The sequence below is a fragment of the Mesoplodon densirostris genome, chromosome 7 (assembly GCF_025265405.1).
Source record: "Mesoplodon densirostris isolate mMesDen1 chromosome 7, mMesDen1 primary haplotype, whole genome shotgun sequence".
NCBI lineage: Eukaryota > Metazoa > Chordata > Mammalia > Artiodactyla > Ziphiidae > Mesoplodon > Mesoplodon densirostris.
Genome location: NC_082667.1, coordinates 7954913 through 7976827, shown reverse-complemented (window position 1 = coordinate 7976827; position 21915 = coordinate 7954913). Strand labels below are relative to the sequence as shown.

The following is a 21915-nucleotide window of genomic DNA, read 5'->3' as shown; positions in this document are numbered from 1 at the left end:
ACCATTTAAAGGGATCCTATAGAAGCTTATAGGAAAGTGGAGACTTCCTCCCATTTTTGCTGTAGAAATCATCTATCAGTTGGGCATTGAGAAGCAAATAGTGTGGCATTCAAGACCCTGAACTATGGACACCCTTGTTTGGTAGTAGGACACCACCTACTCTTCCACCGTCCTTGAACAAGCCTCTGCTCAGACTTGGCCAGGAGCTTCCCTTCCCAACACCACCCCAGATGTCCCCACCACCGTGCTCTCACCCACACTGTTCCCCACCTCTCATTCCCTCCCGCCTTGGTAATCTGAACCTGGTCCACTCTTTTCTCTGCTGAGCAAAGATGGCACCTCCCCCGGGACCCCCTTAGATCTGTGGTGGAGCTGGAGCTGGGCTGAGCCTGAGGATGCTTCTGTCTCTACGAGGTGGTGTAAGATGTCCCACCAAGCAGGCTTGAAATAGCAGCTTCTCCCCAAGTCACAGAAAGCGTTAAGTCAACAAATGGAATTGTCACCATTTTTCGCTCTCCAGTTTTTCAGAATCTTGTACACTTGCTGGCCAAAAGGTGAAGGCCAATCCAACTGGAGAACAAATAGCGACCTCAGACGCGTCTTTCTTTACACTGAGCTCCACCTGGGCTTCGGAAAGGCCTGTGGGTTGTGGCAGGAATTCTATGCCATGTGCTCTCTGCATTACATCGAACCTTTCCAGATGGCGCCTGAAATACCACAGTCCTGCGCATGTGATGTAAACAGAATCTCATTGGCTGGCAGTGCCCGCAGAGGGCCTGTTACCCTGGGGACTCGCTGTGTCTCAGGGTAGACCGATTCTTGGAAGCAGGGAGCTCTGCCACTGGGTTTGATCTGTCCCAAAGGGATGCCGGCAATGTACAAGGTCTACAAAACTAGCCAGACCCTTGCCCTGGTAATTTTGCTTTGGAAACTAGGCCTAAAGAGACAACTCCAAAGGAAATAAAAATAATTCACATGGAGGTCCACTGTAACCAATTTACACCATGAAGAAAAACTGGAACCTGCCTAAAGGGCCCAAATATAAGAAAAGGTAAGTAAACGATGACTTATGAACATGATAGAATACAATCCACTCTGAAGTTAATGGTCCCCAGTAAACACTGGTCGACCAACCACTGTCTGTGAGACAAGCCTCGGGCTGGGCCCTGAGAACACACTGATAGATGATTGTGACCCGGTTCTGCCCAGGAGAAGCCCCCAGGGATGAAGGGGTGGCCCAGGCTCCCAGGTGACCACAGGGCAAGGACATGTGCCATCCAGAGGCCTGTACAGAAAACCTTGACCAAGAGAGGAGGGAGCCACTTGGCTTAGGAGCACCAGAAAGACTCCACTGAGGGGTGCTGCTTGATCTACGAGTCGAGTCGGTATCTTGGCCAGAGAAGGAAGAAGGGCAAGTCAGAAGAGGGAATGGTTTGGGCAGGACGGTGCCAACAGGCTTGGTGCGTCCAGGCGTGGGGTGCTCCCTCTAACTCCCAGGGTGAGCAGGCCTGGGCTGTGGCCCCCCGGGTGACAAAGAGGCATGGGAGGCCTTTGAGTGTTTGTCTGTGTGGGTTGTTTGGGCCGTAGCTGAGAGGATGGATGGGAGGAGGAGACCCTGGGGGCAGAAGCCCAGGGCCTTGGGGGTGAAGGAGAGGGGCACAGACAACTGCTGCCCATGACAAGTGTCTACACTGCGTTAATACCAGGGAAGGCGAGCGTGGTCTGTACGTGCTACGTACCAATACACCACACAGGGTTGCCAAATAAAATACAGGATGCCTGGTTAAATCTGAACATATAAACAGTGAGATTTGTTTTAGTATGATCATGTCCCAAACATTGCATGGCACACACTTGTACTGCAAAATGACTCCTTGTTTATCGGATTCGGGACATGCTTATGCTAAACAAAAATTCATCGTTTATCTGACATTCAAATTTAACCAGGCATCTTGTATATTTTTATTTGTTACATCTGGCAACTCTAACACCATGCCCACCTGTTGGTACCCATCAGAGGAAACAGGGAGGCATGAACGGCTTCCTGGTTACCAGTTAGTAACCAGGAAGGATTGGAGGGGTGGATGACTGGAGATCTAGGTGTGTATCTGAACAACTAGAGATACAGGAAGTTGTAATAAGATAGGGAGACGAGGGTCACTAGTTCTTTGACTTCCCTCTGTGCCCCCACCGGCCTTCAGCCTGGCTGTCTAACAGCAGACTGTACGCAAGCTCTCTCCCCGCAGTCCATGGAGCTCTTCCCCAGAGAATGCGTGGGGTTCCCTTGGTGCCCCCTCAGGGTCCCACTGGCCAAGCTCAGACAGGTGCCTAATTCATATTTAGAAAGAAGACAGCTCAGAGCTGAAAATCCATAAACCCAGGTTCAAGTCCTGCTCTGCCGTTCAAAGGTGGGGCAGCCCCAGGTACTCAGGCTCAGTTTCCTAGCCTCTAAAATGGGTATTCAACTCCACAAATATTTACAGAGCGCTGATTTTGTTCAAGGCCCTGCTCTGAATGTGGGGAGGATAAAAAAAGGAATTTCCTCCTTTAAGAAGTCAGTCATGGACTGAGTACAAGAATACTAGCAGTCAGTTATTACACTCTACCAGGTGCTGTGCATGTGACCATCAACCTGGAAAACAATCCACAGAGCAATTCTGTAATAGAGGTGGAATTAGCCCCACTTGGGGCTTCCCTGGTGGCGTAGCGGTTAAGAATCCACCTGTCAATGCAGGGGACATGGGTTTGATCCCTTGTCCAGGAAGATCCCACATGCCGCGGAGCAACTAAGCCCATGTGCCACAACTACTGAGCCTGCATTCTAGAGCCTGAGAGCCACAGCTGCTGAGCCCACGCACCACAACTACTGAAGCCCATGCACCTAGGGCCCATGCTCTGCAACAAGAGAAGCCACTGCAATGAGAAGCCCGCGCACCACAACGAAGACCCAATGCAGCCAAAAATAAAGAAAGAATTAGCCCCACTTTTCATAAGAGAAAAGTGAGGCTTGAAGAAGCTAAGTGACTTGCCTATAATCTCAGAAGAGTCAAAGCCAGGATTCAGACCCAGGGCTACCCGGGTCTCCACCCAATGGCTGTCAGAGAGTTTGACAACTTGCGAGCCAGGAGATGGAAATACGTGAGGAGAAGGCAGCCTGCTTGAAGCCCGTATGTTGGGAGGACCACCCGGGCCTTGGGCCAAGGCCTCACCTCAAGGTTGGCGGTTGCAGGGGCTCAGGACTCAGGCTGAGAAGGCGAGGGCCATGGTTCGGGTAGGGAGCTGTCCTGTGGAAGAGGGAGGGTGCAGTCCACTCCCAGGGCCGTGGGGGTCAGTGTGAGCCCTGGGGCTGGAGCCAGGATTCATGCTGGGGGAGGCAGAGGCCCCATGCCCAAGTGCAGGCCACCCAGGGGCCACTGCTCCTGACTCCACCTGCACCTCTCTCTCCCCCAGGGCACCCAGAAGCTCTCAGCCCCCAGCTCCTACAAGAGGGTGTGAGCTGCTGTGGACCAGGCTGGAGGGAAAACACCACCCCTATTCATCCACGATGCGCCCGGATGCTGTGGGGACAGAGACAAATACCATTCTGCCTCCACCCTCAGAGCTGAGACTGCCGTGTAAAAGTGTGTGCCCCACAGACAGACTCGAGCTTACAGGAGCTGTGAGAGAGGTCCGGGAGTTAGAAAGGAGGGAGTGGTCAGGTCTCCCTGAAAACAACTACTGTTCACTGAGTACGTATCACATACTAAGCACTTTACCTGTATTGTTTCCTCTCTCACCAAAAGCCCATGAGGTGGGGACAGGTATCCCCCACTTTTCCAAAGTTCACTTTATGCCAGTCACTTTTACAAAAGACCTAACATTAGCACCTGTTTTTGCTAATCGAAAGAAATCTGAAGACAATTTTCATTTTTAGGAAAAAAGATAAAATAGCATCCAGCATCAGTTTTGCAGTGTGCCGGTACAGAGGCAGCTCACACCCTGAGCAGCCAGAGTGGCCCCGCCAAGCTCCTCCACCGGGAACTGCACTTGACATCTCAGCATTGTGAGCATCTGTGCTTTAACCTCGATTTATTTTGTGTATCCATTAGCAAGCTGTTGTGACCTAAGGTAAATTGCGTCTTTGCTTACGCCATTTCGGCTTACAAAAGGTTCACAGGAATGCTCTACTTTCAGATAGCGGGGAAACCTGTACTATTATTGTTCCCATTTTACAGATAAGGAAACTGAGGCACGGAGAAATTAATTAACTTGCCTGGGGTCTCACATCTAGAAACTGGCAGCACCAGGATCCAAAGTCCATTGAACTCTGGAATCTGTGCTGTTACCCATCATGCTGTCACTGAAGAAGGGACAGGCAGGTAGGAAAGACTGAGCAGAGGCGACGCTTGAGCCAAAGCCAAACCTAATCAAGTCAGGACTCAGCAGGTGAGACAGGATTGGGAAGAGTAGGTGAGGCAGAGAGCAGTCTGAGCAAAGGCTGGGAGGGAGGACTTTGCAGCAGCTCAGGTTCTGTGGGCCTTAGACTGGAGACGTGGCCACCAGCCTCACCCTGGAGTCCTCATGAGCCCTGCCAAGCAGTATGGAGCAACAGGGCTCTGGGTTGCAAACAAGAGAAAACAACATTGGTTAATTTGAGCAGAAAAGGACTTTATCGGAAGGGTACCAGGGAGTCGCGGAACTCATAGAACAGACTCAAAGGGCAGGAGGTATGGGATGCTGGCTGCCAGGACCCCGTGAGGACCCTGCCACAGGAGCCGGCTGTAGTGTTCTGCCATCTCCACACTGGACGGTGGAGGCCCAGGGCTGCCGCTGGACACGTGAGGCCACCACCTCACTGAATCCTCAATTATCCTTCCCTCTCTTCCTGGTCCTTGTTCCAGGTCCTCATGCAAAATCTGATTGGCTGAGCTCAGGTAGATGCCTATGTCCTGGTTGCTGGGATCAGGGGGAGCAAGCGTCTGGCCTCTTCATGCCCATGGAGGGAAGTGGCGTCTTGCAGTCAGCGCATTTGTAGAGGTTGAGACTGGGCAGCCAAAACCCAATAACCATCCATCACACGACTGCATGCACAGTGGGAAGTCGCCAAAAGGTTTTTTTTTTTTTTAATTTATTGTGGCAAAGTACATAAAATTTACCATTTTAAGCATTTTAAGTGTACAGTTCAGTAGCAGTAAGCACACTTGCATTGCTGTGCAACCATCACCATCATCCATCTCCAGAACTTCTTCATTTTCCCAAAGTGAAACTGTCCCTGTTAAACAAGAACTCCCCATTCCCCCCTGCCCCAGTCCCTGGCACCTACCATCCTACTTTCTGTCTTTATGAATTTGACGGTTTCACGTATCTCATATAAATGGAGTCACACAATATGTGTCCTTTTGTGTCTCATTTCACTTAGCATGTTTTCAAGGTTCATCCATGTTGTAGCATGTGGCAGAACATCATTCCTTTTGAAGGCTGAATATTCTATTGTACCTCTATATTGCATTTTGTTTATCCATTCATCCATTGATGGATATTTGTGTTATTTCCACCTTTTGGCAATAGTAAATAATGCTGCTATGAACACAAGTGTACAAATATCTTAAGACCCTGCTTTCAATTCTTTTGGGTATCGTACCCAGAAATGAATTGTATCAAAGGGTTTTAAGCAGGGGAGAAACAGCATCATAGTTTTGTCTCCTAGAAAACTCATTCTGGCCGCAGTGTGGACAGTTTGGAGAGTTGAGAGTAAAGGGAAGAAGATCCACTAGGCCACAGCAACTGTCCAGTGGCCATGGGGATGGAGGGATGTTGAGGGTGGGGCTGATGGGATGGGGTAAAGGAGAGGGTAGAGCTGCAGAGGACCCGTTTCCTGGCTTGTGCAACTCGGGTCAGCTGGTGGTGTTGCTAACATCAGGGGGAGCACAGGAAAAGGCAAGCTGGTGGATGAGCTGAATTTGCGATGACTTCTGAGTTGAGATACAATTTTTTTTTTTTAACATCTTTTGAGATACAGTTTTAGAAGACAGTTCTAGATTCCAGTTTGAAGCCCAGGAGAGAGGTATGGTTTGGAGATAGACTAGCAAGTCTTGAGCAAGGAGGCGGCCCAGAGAGAGCAAGCAGATTGGAAAGAGGGTCCAGGACTGGACCTGGGTGTCCTGATATTTCAGGGGAATCCAAGGTGTTCTCCGCCAAGGCTACAGAGGCCCAAGTTTTTAGCACTGGGCATTAGGGGGTCACTGGTTACTTCTGCCCAAGCAGTAAATGGAGTGATGAGGGCACCCAAAGTAAATGAAACAGAAGCAGAAAGCAGCTTTTGAACATTTTTCAAGGAGCTTAACCTTGAAAGGCATAATAGTAGCTGAAAACAGATGCTGGACAAAACTTTTTGGTTAGGATTAGGGTGGTTGTTTTTAACAATAAAATGAACATAAGCCTGTTTAAGACTTGTAGGAGAAAGAGGAACAAGGTCTCAAGAGATGAGGGAATTGGATCAAAAGCCAAAATGCAAAGCTTGGCCTTGAAAAGAGGAGCCTGCTCTCCTCTGGGTAAGGGAAGGAGGTAGAAGTGGGGAGGTTTAGGGAGAATTAAAGAATTTAAAGGCCTTAATTTGTTCTAAGGACTAGGAGGCAAGGACAAGCGTAGGAAGGATGAGGGGAAGGACAGTGGTCGTGACACCTGCATCAAGGTGCACGTATGTCCCTGGGCCTCCTCTGGCCGAGTACGATAATTCCTGGGAATCGCACCTTTGACTAGCTACCCAGGGGGTTCTGCACCCACTGCTGTAGAGCACCCAGGTTGGGCCAGTGTGTGAGGAACTGGCTCCTTCACAGGAGTCTGTCAGGGAGAGGGGGCGGGGAATAAGAGCTGGACTCGGGGTGGGGTGGAGGGTTGGTTCCCAGGCACTAAGCGAAGCTCTTAGCAGCCTCACCCCAGACCGACCTCTTTCCTCCTGGGACAGGAGGGTACGGGGCTCCCCTTCTTAGAGGAGTGGGTGAGTGACTGGACAGAAAAAACAGACCTGGGGGTGGGGTGGGGGTGGGAGTGATCTACCACAGACTACTGGAGGCCAGGCTGGCAGCCCCCCATACAAAGGGACAGCCCTGATGACACAGCCCAAAGAAGGCATGGCTTCCTGGGTCCCACACCTTCAGCTCTGCCTTTGACCCAACAAAAGAAACAGTCTATGAACAGGCAGAAACTCTTTAATTGTTGTTTTCTTTAAAAAACAAACCCCAGTTTTCCCTTAAACTCCATTCTTAGTTTTTCAGGGACAGAGAGAAGTTTGCAGTCACGACATCAACTCAGCATCATTTGGCTACTCCCGACTCTGCAGGACTAAGACATTTCCCAAGAGCTGTCCCGCCAGCCAGCGAGGACGAGACTCTTCAGGACTTGTAGGCCTTGCAAAGAGTTTAACTAGCGCCCACCGGGCCTGTGCCTGTTTCGGGGACCCTAACCAAGCAAGCACTCGTCTTCCCTGATATTCTCTGCTCTCCACTAGCCTCTCCACACTCCTCTTATCCCCTACTTCCATGAACCTGTAAACATCAAAAGGCACAAAGGCCTGGGCTATGGCGGAAGTTGTGGTTGGGCAGCCTTTGCAAGTTCACCTTTTAACAATATTGAGAAAAGAGAAACAGGGGCTAGGGGAGTGGGGAACCCCAGAGACGATGAGATGACCTCACCCTCCCCCTAGTTCAACTCCTAGCACCTACCTCAGGCAGTGTCCTCCTGTGAGAGGACACTATGGAAGCTGAAAGTTAAAACTGCTATCAACACTGGCCCCTTTCTGGCACGTGAGAAAAGCTTCCTAGAACTTTACGAAATGCTAATGTCACCAGGACCATTCAACTCCTAAGTTCTTCTTCTAGAGCTAAATAGACGCTGTACATTTTGTTTTGTAAAAAACAGGTATGAGTGATAAGAGGGGGCCCCTTCCTGCCCTCTGCAGTTATCAGTCCAGATGCCGTGAGCCTCAGGTTCTGGGAGGTCTGGAGACACCTTCCCTCCCCAAGCGGCCACTGCTCCATCAGCCTGCATTTAACTGAACATCTCAGCAACAGCACACACAACTATAAAACACAACTTCTGTGCAGCAGACATTTACGGTCTGAGACCCAACCAAGGCTTCCCTCCCTCCTTCAAAACTTAAGACTATAGGCTGAATATCCTGCTTCTTCTTCACAGACAGAATTGTCTCCAATCCATGGCGACAGTCCTCCCGGACCATCTACAGAATCTAAGAGGAAACCCAAGCCTCGTTACCTAGATGCACTCATGGCTGGGAACCAAGCCTCAGCAGAGGCAACTCAGTAGAGAAAGCCCGAGGCTGGCTGTGGCCCTCGGCGTCCATCTCTGGTGGGGCTGCTACAGAGCGGCCACATTTCCCCACAAGAGCAGAGTTGCTCTCTCACCCCCAGCCCCCAGCCCTTTCACCTCTTCTGGCTGGGCCAGTGATTCCTACTCCCTAGTCTGAGGCCCGACTGGAAACAGGCTGGGATACTCTGGGACGTAGTGGGGAAAGGATGGTAGGTGACTGACTACAGACAGGACGCCAGTGCGGGGCTGGGCCAGGCGGGCCCCGTTTCCTCAAGCTGAAACGGCTGCTGCCGCTGTGCCAGCCCCCAGAGGACAGGCCTCACGTGCAGCAACAGCGCGTGCACAGGTAACAAGACCAGGGGAGGGGACCCCAAGTGTCTTCTCCACAGGGAGAGGGGACTATGTACAGGGGGAAGAGGGGAGTCTGGCCAGGGACACCCTCACTTCATCTCATTCAACCAGGAGATCAAACTGCTCAGCAGCTTCAAACTCAGCATTCATGGCCGCGGCCCACTCATCCAGCTCCGATTTCTGGGGGAAGAGAAATGGGGGGCAGGTGAGTGGAGAAGCGGGCACATTGGCTGGAGCATTTCCACCCATACCCTGCAGGCACCGCCTTTCTCCCGTGACAGCCAGGGCTGAGGCCCGGCCCTGCACGTGTCCCAGTGCGTCTCCCCGTGTGTCTGGCGTGACGGCAGAGGAAGGCCCCTGCCCCTCACTCACCAAGATCTCCGGCACCTTCCTCTTCTTTCGTTTCTCTTTCACGGCCGGGGGAGAGATTCCAGGGAGAGTTGTGTCTGGGGCCCAGGGCTTCACAGGGACCCTGGGGACCTCAGTTAACTTTGAACCCACCACAGGCGAGACTCCAGCCAAGTCTTCTGTCACCAGCAGCCCCTCAAAGCCAAAGCAGGACCGGCGGCCTGGGGTGGAGGTGGAGGCAGAGCCAAGAGTCTCCAGGCGGCTGTAGGACCGCCTGACTTTCTTTGACATTTCCAAGTCTCTGGCGTCCAGGTCTCCTTCCCCGGAGTCGGACTCAACATTCAGGGAGCACAGCACAGCAGTGGAGGCGGAGGTGACAGGGACACTACATGTCTGGAAGACGTCCTCCCGAGTAGGCTCCTTGCTAGGAGGGTTGTTTTCTTTCTCCAAAAAAACAGCGATCTGTACCAGGACAGAAGAGAGAACGCCTCCCTGTTACTTGACTATGTTACTTACTTCAAGAAAGGCCCAAGGAGATTTAGGGCAGAAAGAAAGACCCACAGGACCTAAAATGTCCATCCAGCCAATAAGTCCTTATTGGTCATCTGCCAGGCACTGGGAGTACAGCAGGGAAGAAAACAAAGAAGACCCCTGTCTCCACAGTGCTTCCACTCTGGTGGGAAAAATAGAGAATAGGGAGAATCATGTCGTATGTTAAGCACTTTGGAAAAAACCAACAGGACTGAGCATACTGGGTGGGGGAAGGGTTTGGAATTTTAAGTAGGTGTAGGTCAGTGTAGGCCTCACTGAGGTGGCATTGGAGCTATGACTTGAAGGAGATGAGGGAGTAAGTCATCTGGAGGAGGAATGTTCTAGGCAGAGAGAACAGAAGGTGCAAAAGTCCTGAGGTGAAAGCATGCCAGTCAGGGTCAAGGAACAATAAGGCTAGTGTGGCTGAAGTGAGAGGGAGTGAGGCGAGGAACTGAGCTTGGGGTTCGAGAGGTAATGGGGGTGTTATAGGGCATTTTGCAGGCCACTGTATGGGGAGACCCATGGAGAACCTTGCTCCGAGACCCAGGGAGCCATGGCAAGGTTCTGAGCAAGAAAGCACTTAATCTGACATGAGTATTAAGAGGTTCACACACTGGCTTCTCATAATTCCAATCTCAGCTGAAATGCTGCCTCCTCAGGGAGGCCGTCCCTTACCATGGGACGGAGACCAGCCCCTCCTCACCTCTGCTAGTCACCCTCTGTCACTAGCAGAGGGTGACTAGCAACGACCTCTTTCCTGGACAGTGAGCATCACTATCTGATTGTGGCTGTTCGCCGGTTGACTGTGACGCCAACTAGAATGTGCGCGTCACATGGGAGCATCTTCATCTGTCTGGCTGACCTTGCCTGTGCCCAACACCTTCAGCAGAGCCCTGCGTGGAGCCGGTGTTCCATAATCACTGAATTAACTTTCACAAAACTTGACACTGAGCTTTGTGACAGCCAAGACAAGGTGAGAAACAAGAAAAATTTAGGGACCCTTGTGGTTTAACAGAATTATATTGAGAGAGACATTTCCTGGCTACAGATTCTGGGGAATCTGCCCCATGAGTCTTAGTAAAAGGGATGCTGAACAAAATGGGAGTCACCCAGATGACTTCTTCTTCAATCCCTACAGCCAAGCAGTCATCAAAGTCCTTGCGCATTTTTTGTTCAATATCTCATGAATCTATCATTCAACCAACAAGAAAGAGTGGCCACCATAGGGGAGACAGAAGTCCCTGCTCCTAAGACAACAAACATGCAAACAAAATACTCTCGGCTATTCATAAGGCCTATGGAGAAATATATCAGGAAGGCTTCGGGGAGGAAGTGTCCTCTGAGCTGAGTCCTGTGTGATGGGGTGGTCACGCGGTGAGCCAGGGGAAGGAGCAGCACTCTGCCTTTACCTAACTTCAGGCTCCCACCATCTCACTTCGGGATTCCTTTCATGCCCGCCCACCTGGTCTGGGGGTCCCCAGAAGGCTTTCTGCAATCCATTCTCCACCCAGACCCTAAAGAGATCTTTCTAAAACACCCAAGCCTGCCTCAGTCACTACCTTAAGACTCTCCAAAGCTGCCCACAGAACAAAGGATGAAGTCGAAGCTCATCCTCGTGCCTCATCAGGATCTGCTCTGGCTTGGCACGCTCCCTCCCCTGACAAGGTCTGGGGCAGACACATCAAAGCTGCTGTTCCCCAAACCTCATGCTTTTCCTTGTGGACTCCAGGCATCTGCAAACACAGCTTCCTTTGCCTAGAACACTCCTAACTTGTCTTCAAAGACTCAGTTTAAACACTTCTTCTGTGAAACATTCCCTGAGCTACCTGGTCTGGGTTAGGTTCCTTTACAGCATCTAGTACTTTCTTTATTGCAGTCCTCAGCACACTATGTTATCACTTACTTGTCTTTCTCCCCATCTGACTGTAAGCCCCGTGAGCCACTCAAAGGCAGTTAGTATTTCTCATTCATTGTATCTTCAGGTACAGATCTTCTTTTAATGAGACATCCTTAACAATAACTTCTGCTAAAACAGTTAAGGACATTATACTACACTGAGAACAATAGACGAGGAAGAAGAAAGTAGTTAAGACATAGCTCAACTTTTAAAGGAAAATGGTAGAGAATACAGGGCATCAATAGCTAAACGCACCAAGTATGCAGGAAGTAAGCAAGACTGGCGATACACATAGGTGTCCAAAGGCAAAATGTTTCAAAATACAGCAAATAGCTCCCTGGGCAGACGTGAGCAGCCATTATATTCCGCCCCAGCTCTAGACTGTCTGCCCTGGATTCCCCTTAACTAAGAAAACGAAAATGAACTTACCCGGGGACTCCTTCGAGGCGAATGAACAGACGGGATCTGTGGAGACGACACTAGTTGGTCACATCAACACTAGTTGATCCCACTTCTGGCTCCCCACCTACAACCCCTCTCTCTGCCCTCACCTCTACAGTATGGGCCACGATCTTCTTCAGGACGATGGGCTTTCTGACTGGAGCCGCCTGGGGTGCCTGGAGAAGAGGGGTGAACTTGAGCTCTACATTAGCCCAGGGGCCTCCGGGGCAGGAGGAACTGAGGAACCCGGGGCTCACCTTAGGCCAGATTTCCGGGACGATGCTTGGGATATCAGAGCCTGATTTCCGCTGGGACCTCCGCAGAGACTGAGTGGAAGTTGGGGCGCTGGGCCCTGGAAAGAGAAAAATTTAGCAGGTAGGGGAGGGCTCTAGACCTCAGAGTCTAGAGAACAGGTGCTGAAGAGAGCGAGAGAAGTTCCCAAACAGGCCCTCTGGGGGCGCCTTCTCGGGCGGGGGACGAGCCTCCTAGGGCGGTGGGGGGAGGGCCTTCCTCACGGAACTGCTCAGCCCCATCTCTCCCGCGCGCCCTCCGCTCACCGGAACACTGGGCGGCCCCTCCGGACCGGGTTCTCCTCTGGGACATGTCTAGCCTTGGTCTCGAGCTCTACTGCCGCAGCCGCCGCTGCCGCCGCCGCCAGGGCTCGCGCCAACCCGAAGGGCAAACGTTCGAGTTACCCGCCTTACCCGGGAGGAAGCGGAAGTGACGCAAGGCGGGAGGGCCGCCGAGCTCCGGTCACCCCTTTTCCACCCGCCTCCACGTCTAGCGTCTGCAGGGGCGGGGCCAGAGGCGCGCTGGTGTCATCAGCGCGCGCCGCACCCGGAAGAGACGTGGCAGTGGAGGGATAATCGGAGGGTTCTGAGCTGGAGGGAGCTGAGCGAGAACTCGGCTGAGTGCTGTCTGACCTTCCGCGCCTCGGGCCGGCGCTCGCGCCCGTGGGGACGGGTGCCGCAGCCGATTAGTAACACAGAGCGGGGTCTGTGGGGAAGGTGGGGGCGGGGCTTGGAGGGGGTGGGGCTCGGGCGGGGCCCTAGGGGCGGGGCCGGTGGTATCGGAGAGACTGATGGAGGGGCCTGGCCAGGGTTGGGATGCGGGAGGAATCTGGGGTCTCCGGAGGTGGGATTTATGCAGGGGGCGTGGCCGGAATGGAGAGGGACGGTGGGCAGGAGTTTGGGGTTGGGGCGAGTACGAGAGGTGTCTAGGACAGGTAAGAGTGGAAACAACTGGACTGGTGAGTGCGTTGTGGCGGCCACCAGAACCTGGCTCCCTGCCAACTCAGACTCCTTCCTCAGGGTCGACTATGGGGCTTTGCAAGTGCCCCAAGAGGAAGGTGACCAACCTATTCTGCTTTGAACACCGGGTCAACGTCTGCGAGCACTGCCTGGTAGCCAATCACGCCAAGGTGGGTGTTCAGAGGAGCGGCTGAGCAGGGCACTAGGTGGGCAGGTAGTATTGACTTCCTCCAAATCCATGAAGGGCCTGGCCCTAGAATGGAAGCTCCACAAGGACAAGGACTTAGTTTATTTTGTTCACTGTTCTATCCCCAGTGCTTAAGTCAGAGTATGGCACACGGTGTGTGCTCAATAAGTGTTTATTCATTGGTCAAACAGAAGGATCAATCTCCTCTGTGATGGGAGAAAAAGAGGCATCTGGGCTTTGGGGAGATGGGCTGTGGAGTTCTTGCTCCAGTTGTGACCTCTTTCTCCCACTTCAGTGCATCGTCCAGTCCTACCTGCAGTGGCTCCAAGACAGCGATTACAACCCCAATTGCCGCCTCTGCAACATACCCCTGGCCGCCCGGGAGACGACCCGCCTGGTCTGTTATGGTGAGGCCTGGGCACCTTATGGGGGGATCAGGACAGGCCCAGCGTGACCAGTTTCCAGGCACTCCCCAAGCAGCAGGACAGTGACCTCTCAAGCCTGGGAGGCTGGAGCCCCAGATTCTGGTCCAGCTAGGTTACTTACCTGCTGTGTGAGCTCAGGCAAGTCATTTCCCCTTTCGAGGCCTTAGTGTTTTTCCCTAAAAAGTAAAGCTTCTAGCTTCTTCCCTGCCAATCTCTAGGGTTGAGCGAGAGCCAGTCAAACTTGTGGGTGTGGTTGTAGCTGTGAGCAGTAGCTGGCCATACCAGCAGTGAGCTGAAAGCATGGGGCTTTCAGACATTCAGGATCCATTTCTGATTCCAAGATTAAACAGAGAGGAACTGCATCCCTCACAGTAATGTCAGCTAAAAGAAGTCAGCAGGGGCATGTGGCATGACCTTGACCTGATTCTGGTGTAAGAGCCTTACTTAGCTCCACTTTTTGAAGGAACTAGTGTAAAAGAGTGCGCTCCATGTATGTGTTTCTCACTGTGTGTTTACATGTGCATGAATTGAACGTGCATTGTGTCTTTACATAAGTGTTAGTGTATTCATTAGTACTATGGGTGAATGAATGGGTAACTGTTGTATGTGAGCATATAAGCACAGGTGTGTTGTGGGGTTGCAGGAGAATTCCTGGGTGAGGGTGCTTACGTGTTAGCAAACGTGAGTGTATAGATGTGTATGTGAGAGTTAGTGTGCCCGTGTGTGTGGATGTAGGGGATGGCACCTGCGTTTGACATGTATATAAACACGTGTATATCTGTGCCCATGGATGTATACACCCATACGTGTTCCTGTGTGTATGTCTAGTAACCTTTTCTGAAACTGTTGTTGATGAGCTGTTAGCCTAATGAGCTTGTGAAGAGTGTGAGTCCAGAGAGGACTCATGGAAAGGGTAGGTGGCATCTTCTTTCCACCCAAGTGGGCTGGGAAGTTTGGCAGCATCTGCCTTGACTTAGTCAGATAGTGGTGGCCAGGAAGGCCAAAGTCTTAGGGAATACTGATGAAGTGGACCTGGGGTGAGGATGGGCAGGAGAAGGCCCTGGGTTTACACTTATGTGTGCATGTATCTCTGCAGCAGGCTGGGGGCTCTTGCTGGGCTAGGGGTCCTAAGTGTCTTCTTCTTCATGTCTTTCCTCCACTACTTCACGGGCCCTCAGATCTCTTCCACTGGGCCTGCCTCAATGAACGTGCTGCCCAGCTACCCCGAAACACAGCACCTGCTGGCTACCAGTGCCCCAGCTGCAGTGGCCCCATCTTCCCTCCAACCAACCTGGCCGGCCCCGTGGCCTCCGCACTGAGAGAGAAGCTGGCCACAGTCAACTGGGCCCGGGCAGGACTGGGTCTTCCTCTGGTGAGAGCCTGTATCCCCTGGGTCCCACCTGGGCCAGGTGGGTGGGTGGGGACAGCACTGGGCAGGCTGGTGACATCTGTTCTTTCCTCCAGATTGACGAGGTGGTGAGCCCAGAGCCTGAGCCCCTCAACACTTCCGACTTCTCTGACTGGTCCAGCTTTAATGGTAAGTGGTGGTCTCCACCTGCTGTTGGGGCCCTTGCCTCCCTGCTCTGCTGATAGCTCTCTTCCTGCCCACAGCCAGTGGTAGCCCCAAACAAGAGGAGATAGCCAGCGCTTCTGCTGCCCCAACCTTCTACAGCCAAGTCCCCCGGCCCCCCGCTTCCCCGAGCCGACCCGAGCAGCACACGGTGATCCACGTGGGCAATCCCGAGCCTTTGACTCACGGTGAGCCGGGGAATTGTCCAGGCCAGAGGAGGACAGAATGGGAGTGGGGTGCTTTGCGTGGAGGGAGCTCGGGGGTCTGGACACCCACCCACAGGGACCCTTGCTCACTCCATCACAGACGTTACCTCCCCACAATTCCGAGCTGCTCTGTTAGGCTGAGAAGGGCCGGGACCTCTTGCCCTCCCCTCTCCCCACCCGCTATGGGACAGCTTTCCTGAGCCTGTGGATGCCGGTGGCTCTGCCCCTGCAGCCTCATCCCCAAGGAAGGTGTATGACACGCGGGATGATGACCGGGCACCAGGCCTCCATGGGGATTGTGATGATGACAAGTACCGTCGCCGGCCTGCCCTGGGCTGGCTGGCCCAGCTGCTCAGGTACATGGGGTCAGGTGGGGCAGGAGGCCAGGAAGGGGGAGGAGGGGAAGTGAGAGCCAGAGACCCTGGCAGGACGATTTCATGACAAAAGGGTCTTGCTCTGGGTAATAATGGGACCTGGTATAGGGGATGTGCACCGAAGCCTGGGCTTGGGTCTGCGCCGCTCTGGGTGTTTCCTCGCGTGCTGCGTATGAGGTTCGGACTCGGGCTCTTTGAGGCCCCTTCCTGCTCTGACACCCCCCGATCTTTGTGACTCTCCTTATGCCCGACACATTGCAGTTCCAGAACACAGTTGTTGCCTCAGCTGGTTTGGGCTGCACAGTCAGCCTGGTAGTGGGCAGGCGCAGGGATGATCACCCTTGAGGAAACCAGGCTCAGGGATGGTGGCGCTGGGGCCGGAAGACAAGCGTCATGGCTGGGTCTCTTCTCCTGGCTGCAGGGGCCGCCAGGGACTGGAGGCCTGACCTGACTTCCCCCTCATCCCCCCAGGAGCCGGGCTGGGTCTCGTAAGCGGCCGCTGACTCTGCTCCAGCGGGCAGGGCTGCTGCTGCTCCTGGGGCTGCTGGGCTTCCTGGCCCTCCTTGTGCTCATGTCTCGCCTGGGCCGGGCTGCGGCTGACAGCGATCCCAACCTGGACCCGCTCATGAACCCTCACATCCGTGTGGGTCCCTCCTGAGCCCTTGCTTATGGCTGGGCCAGCCTAGGAGCTGGGGGCCTGAGGGTGGGTAGGGGAGGAGGTCCAGGGGCCCTTCTCTGCTCCTCTTCCTCAAGCCTGAGACACAAAGGTCCCAGGCCCAAAGCCAAGTCCACCAGAGTGGCCGCAGGCTAGGCCTGGGGTTCCTGCAGATCAAACATTTGTCTTGACCTGCTTCTCCTGGGTCTCCAGCTTTCCCCCTCCCTCCCCCAAAGGAGCTGACAGGTGGAAATAAATGACAGACTTTATTAAAACATCCGAAGCAGACTTTTCCTTCCCCCTTCTCAGCCTGGGCCCCAGGCCTCAGTGGCTCTCTTCCCGGTACTCAATGGCCAGAAACTCCAGGGACAGGCGGTTGAAGAACATGGCTCCATTGAGCACTGGGCAGAGGAGAGAGCCCCCATCAGCCTTGCCTGCCCCCTCCTTGCTGCATCTCAGGGTTCCAGAGCTCCCCCTCCCCCTGCGCACACCCTACTCACTCAGGATGGTCAAGGAAAAGCATCGACGAAACTTGTCATGTGTCATCTCAGCGTAGAGTGACCCCATGGCGGCCCAGCAGATGCCGATCACCTGGGAGAACTGTAGGCCCCATCCCGTGGGAGAGTGGCCCCCTGACACAACGGGGGGGTTTCCATCAGCCCCTGGGCCTCCCCTGACCAGCCCTCGAGCCCCTGCCCTGGCCTACCATCAGGACAACTGTGTAGCGGAAGCTCATGCGGTCATAGTGGTGGGTGACGCAGAAGTTGTGCACGTCGCTGGCGAAGACGGTCAGGTGTATGAAGAAGAGCATCAGTGCAGCCATGGTGAGAATCATGCCTTGTGGGAAGAAGAGCACGGCCACGCGGTCCCGCCACTGCATCCTGGCGGCAGCGCAGACTCAAGGCAGACGGTACAGTTTGAGCAAGCGGACACTGCCCAGGCGGAGCAGCGACCCCTCTGGTTCTGGAGCGCACAGTCTGGAATAGCCGTAGGATTCTAGAATCAGGAGGACACAGAGAACAAGATTCTAGAGCACAGGCTGTTTCCAGCCAGTACAGGAGTGTTTCATGGGTGGCCAGGGCAGCTCTGAACTATGGAGGGGGGCCTGGCTAAAGGTACAGAGCAGCGGGGCCCTAGCGTGTCGAGGGAGGGACAGCGTACCTCACCATCCCAGCCCACACACTTTGTGCTCTTGGGCAAATCTTCTCACTAAGTCCTCAACAGTTCCACACAGGAGGTAGTGTGGGCACATTCTGCAGATGAAGAACTGGGGCTCAGAAGAGCGAAGGGGGGACTTCCCTGGTGGCGCAGTGGTTAAGAGTCCACCTGCCAATGCAGGGGACACAGGTTCGAGCCCTGGTCTGGGGAGATCCCGCATGCCATGGAGCAACTAAGCCCGTGCGCCACAACTACTGAGCCTGCGCTCTAGAGCCTGTGAGCCACAGCTATTGAAGCCCGCGTGCCTAGAGCCCATGCTCCACAACAAGAGAAGCCATCACAGTGAGAGGTACACACACTACGACGAAGAGTAGCCCCTGCTCGCCGCAACTAGAGAAAGCCCGCGCGCAGCAACAAAGACCCAACACAGCCAAAAAAAAAAAAAAAAAAAAAAAAAGTGAAGGGGCGTGTAGGTCCTCAGCAAGTCTTAGGCAGATGAGAGGTCAGGTGTAATCTCTCCTAATGAGATCTCTCCAGTAGAACTGGAGGATGTAACCAGGTGAGGGCAGGCCTGGGCTGGATCACAAGCTCCAAGTTCCAACCCCTAATGGGGAGGAAGTAAGGGAAGGGACAACAGATTCTCCATAGCTGTCCCAGGACCTTCCCACATCCTCCCCAGGTGGGCCCTGGAGAGCAACTGGCTTTTCCATCTTCTCCCCAGATGTTCTTCCAACACATGATGCTGACCAGCTCTCCCCTCTGCTGCCTTCCAGCACTCAGCATCTTAACACTCATTGTCTGCCATTCCAAGAGTCCCATGAGAAAGCTGGGACTGGTGGCACAACTCCTATTTTACACACAAACCTGGGGCACAGAGAGGGATTGTCAGCTCAAGTTTTTGCAGCCAATGAGTGAGGGAATCAGTACTAAGACTAATATCCACTTCTACCCAAGGCTGTGGAATGTGCAGGGACAATAAGATGCCAAGAAAAAAACATTTCCTCTGTACATGTGAGAGGTGAGAACTCCAGGACTGTCAACAAAATAAGTCAGAAAACTGGCCAGAAATGGTGTGGAGGGACATGCAAACTCCCAGGAACTAAAGTATTAGAGAAGAAGAGTTGATCTTGAACTTGGCCAGCCCCATTGCCTCCTGCCTGACTGTCTGCCCCAGAAGTCAGGTCCCAGGTCAGGTCAAGACGGGAAGTCTCCTGCCTGGAAGCAGTAAGGTTAAATAAAGCCTGACACCACCATCCATTATTGCTGCCCCGTGTCATTAATCACAAGAGACCCTCAGACCCCCATCTTAACACATTGAAGGGGTGATGCCCGATGCCCAGCTGTGTTCACACCATTGAAACAACTGTTTGCACTTTAGTTCTCATTTGAATACAAACGAACGTTTTTATGTTAGGGCTTCTACCTCAATGTCATTTAAAAAAATTACCCCCATAGTGTATGAATATGTTCTTGTAAAAGATTTGCATCATACACAGGCATACAGAGGAGAATGTACCAGTCTCCCCGCTCCACCCCCACACCTACAGAGGTAACCCCTTCAACAGTTCGGTGAGTGGGCATCTTTTGAGTTCCTTATTTTTTAAAAAAAACTTTAAAAATTTTATTTTATTTATTTATTTATTTATTTATTTTTGGTTGCGTTGGATATTCGTTGCTGCGCGCGGGCTTTCTCTAGCTGCCGCGGGGGCTACTCATTGCGGTGTGCGGGCTTTTCATTGTAGTGGCTTCTCTTGTTGTGGAGCATGGGCTCCAGGCATGTGGGCTCAGTAGTTGTGGCTTGCGGGCTCTAGAGTGCAGGCTCAGTAGTTGTGGCGCACAGGCTTAGTTGCTCCGCAGCATGTGGGATCTTCCTGTACCAGGACTTGAACCTGTGTCCCCTGCATTGGCAGGCAGATTCTTAACCACTGTGCCACCAGGGAAGCCCTGAGTCCCTTCTTGATGTAACTTCATACACCTACATGTACATCTACATGCATAATTTAAAAAACAAAGTCACACCATATGTACTGTCAAAGTATAAGTTTCAGAAAGTTAAAAACATGATATCTAAATAAAGAATAAACATGTAACTAAGATGTCTTAACTCATCGGTGAAGGGGTTCCCCCTCAGTAAGGTAGTAATGCATCTTGAGGAGCTGGATATTGATAGGCATTTAAAGAGGAATATTAGAACGTGATTACTAGGTTAGATACACAATTGGCTGGTGTCCTACAGGGCAAACAAGCCAAATTTTGAGGTTATTTTTCCATTGGATATAGATGTTTTGCATCTCTTTGGGACAATATCTAAATAGCAAGATCAAACAAATGTACACTCCTATAGGTAATTAAACCTTGGGTGGGCTTGTGAAACAATGCCCCAGTATGATATTGGAAGGTCATGCTACTGTCTGTATTCCAAATTTTGGATAATTTTTCTTAACAGTATTCTCCAACTTTTTTTAAGTTTTTAGATTTCTTGGAGTAGATCTACATCTTTCTACTCTTTTTAAAGAATATATTTATTTATTCAGGCTGCGCTGGGGCTTAGTTGCGGTGGGATCTTCGTTGCAGCATGTTTAGTTTCGGCATGTGGGATCTTTAGTTGTGGCATGCGGACTTCATAGTTGTGGCATGAGAACTCTTAGTTGCAGCAGGCATGTGGGATCTAGTTCCCTGACCAGGGATCGAACCCGGGCCCCCTGCATTGGGAGCGCAGAGTCCCACCCACTGGACCACCAGGGAAGCCCCTAAATCTTTATACTCTTTTCTTCATTTTTCTTAAGATCATAGCTTGATAAGCTTAAATCTTCATGTATATTTTTTATACAGCCTCTGAGTATCCCATAGAGTCAGGGGTCAGCAAACTTCTGTGAAAAACAAGATAGTAAATGTTACAGGTTTTGCCAGCCGTACGTCTCTGTTGCAATGACTCAACTCTGCTGTTGTAGTTAAAAGTAGGCATAGGGCTTCCCTGGTGGTGCAGTGGTTAAGAATCTGCCTGCCAATGCAGGGGACGTGTTTGAGCCCTGGTCTGGGAAGATCCCACATGCCACGGAGCAACTACGCCAGTGTGCCACAACTACCGAGCGTGCACTGTAGAGCCCGCAAGCTGCAACTACTGAGCCTGCGTGCCACAACTACTGAAGCCCACATGCCTAGAGCCTGTACTCCACAACAAGAGAAGCCACTGCAACGAGAAGCCCGCGCACCACAATGAAGAGTAGCCCCGCTTGCCGCAACTAGAGAAAGCCCGCGCGCAGCAACAAAGACCCAAGGCAGTCAAAAATAAATAAATTAAAAACAAAAAGCAGGCATAGATAATATGTAAATGCATGGGCATGGATGTGTTCCCATGGACACTGAAATATGAATTCATATGATTTTCACATCATGAAATGCCATTTTTTTCAACCATTTAAAAATGAAAAAAGAAAAGCTTACAGGCCATATGAAAACAGGTGGTGGGCTGTGTTTGGCTGGCAGGACCCCTGCCAAAGAATAAAGTGGTTTCCATTCCATCCCTGGCCCCCCAGCCCATCATAAGTAGTGTTTCAAGGACCACACTGACACAGTCTTTTTCTGCTTTTCATCCATTCAAACTCAGCGTGTCTCAGTTTGAACTGCAAGTCTTTCCCTATCTTCAGCTCTTCACCTGGGTGAACAGCTGTACCTTTGTCCCAATCGGAAACCTGAGAATTATCTTCAACATCTCCACCTAACCCCTCAGTCAGCACATCCCATCAGTCACTTAAGATGTGCCAACTGTGTCTTCTAAGCAGCGTATAATAGGAGTTCTCAAGTTCAAGTGCACCAGAACTACTTGACTTAAAAAAAATAAGCTAGGTCTGAGGGGAGCCCAGAGTCTTTGCAACGCGCCACAAGTAATTCTGAAGGCAATTCTGATGCATGTCAGAGGACCAGGCCTTGAGAAACACTGCGCTAGAGGCACTGTGCAGCACTGTACATGCATTTAATCCTCACAGCCCCCTTGTGAAATAGGTACCCCAATGAGGAATGGGGGAAACTGAGCTGCTACCCCCGTAACAAGGCAGTGGCAGGATGCCAGACATACCCTCTCTGGCTCCACGGCCCGCACTCCGTCCACTGCATCTAGGGACATATTCCGCAGGCCCTTGTCTGCGGGGGTGCAGGGTTGGAAGCCACGACTCGTCCTCCTTCTGGGAGGACAGCGACTCGACCAGTTCTACAAAATCC

General features: G+C 52.2%; 3 protein-coding genes across 9 annotated transcripts; 1 reads left to right on the top strand and 2 right to left on the bottom strand.

Moving 5' to 3' along the window:
* Positions 1-7008: 7008 nt before the first annotated feature.
* On the bottom strand, positions 7009-12581 carry CDCA5 (cell division cycle associated 5). Its single transcript, XM_060103075.1, has 6 exons — positions 12430-12581; positions 12130-12224; positions 11983-12048; positions 11861-11896; positions 9028-9465; positions 7009-8835 (listed from the first exon to the last, which is right to left on the bottom strand). Exons 1-6 carry the CDS (start codon positions 12473-12475, stop codon positions 8755-8757), a joined length of 762 nt encoding a protein of 253 aa, XP_059959058.1. The 5' UTR covers positions 12476-12581; the 3' UTR covers positions 7009-8754.
* Positions 12582-13014: 433 nt separating this feature from the next.
* ZFPL1 (zinc finger protein like 1) lies at positions 13015-20738 on the top strand. Of its 7 annotated transcripts, XM_060103069.1 has the most exons (9): positions 13015-13097; positions 13183-13292; positions 13605-13716; positions 14913-15106; positions 15199-15271; positions 15346-15492; positions 15702-15866; positions 19194-19266; positions 20711-20738. In XM_060103069.1, the coding sequence occupies exons 1-9, from the start codon at positions 13016-13018 to the stop codon at positions 20721-20723; spliced, it is 969 nt and encodes a 322-aa protein (XP_059959052.1). In that variant the 5' UTR covers position 13015; the 3' UTR covers positions 20724-20738. The 7 variants fall into 7 exon arrangements, with proteins under 7 accessions (XP_059959052.1, XP_059959051.1, XP_059959055.1 ...); XM_060103068.1 differs by lacking the exons at positions 19194-19266; positions 20711-20738 and adding an exon at positions 16356-16814 and having other exon boundaries at positions 15743-15866; XM_060103072.1 differs by lacking the exons at positions 19194-19266; positions 20711-20738 and adding an exon at positions 16356-16479.
* Positions 16864-21907, bottom strand: TMEM262 (transmembrane protein 262). Its single transcript, XM_060103077.1, has 4 exons — positions 21773-21907; positions 17246-17535; positions 17040-17139; positions 16864-16940 (listed from the first exon to the last, which is right to left on the bottom strand). Exons 2-4 carry the CDS (start codon positions 17417-17419, stop codon positions 16864-16866), a joined length of 351 nt encoding a protein of 116 aa, XP_059959060.1. The 5' UTR covers positions 17420-17535; positions 21773-21907.
* Between the last annotated feature and the right edge of the window lie 8 nt (positions 21908-21915).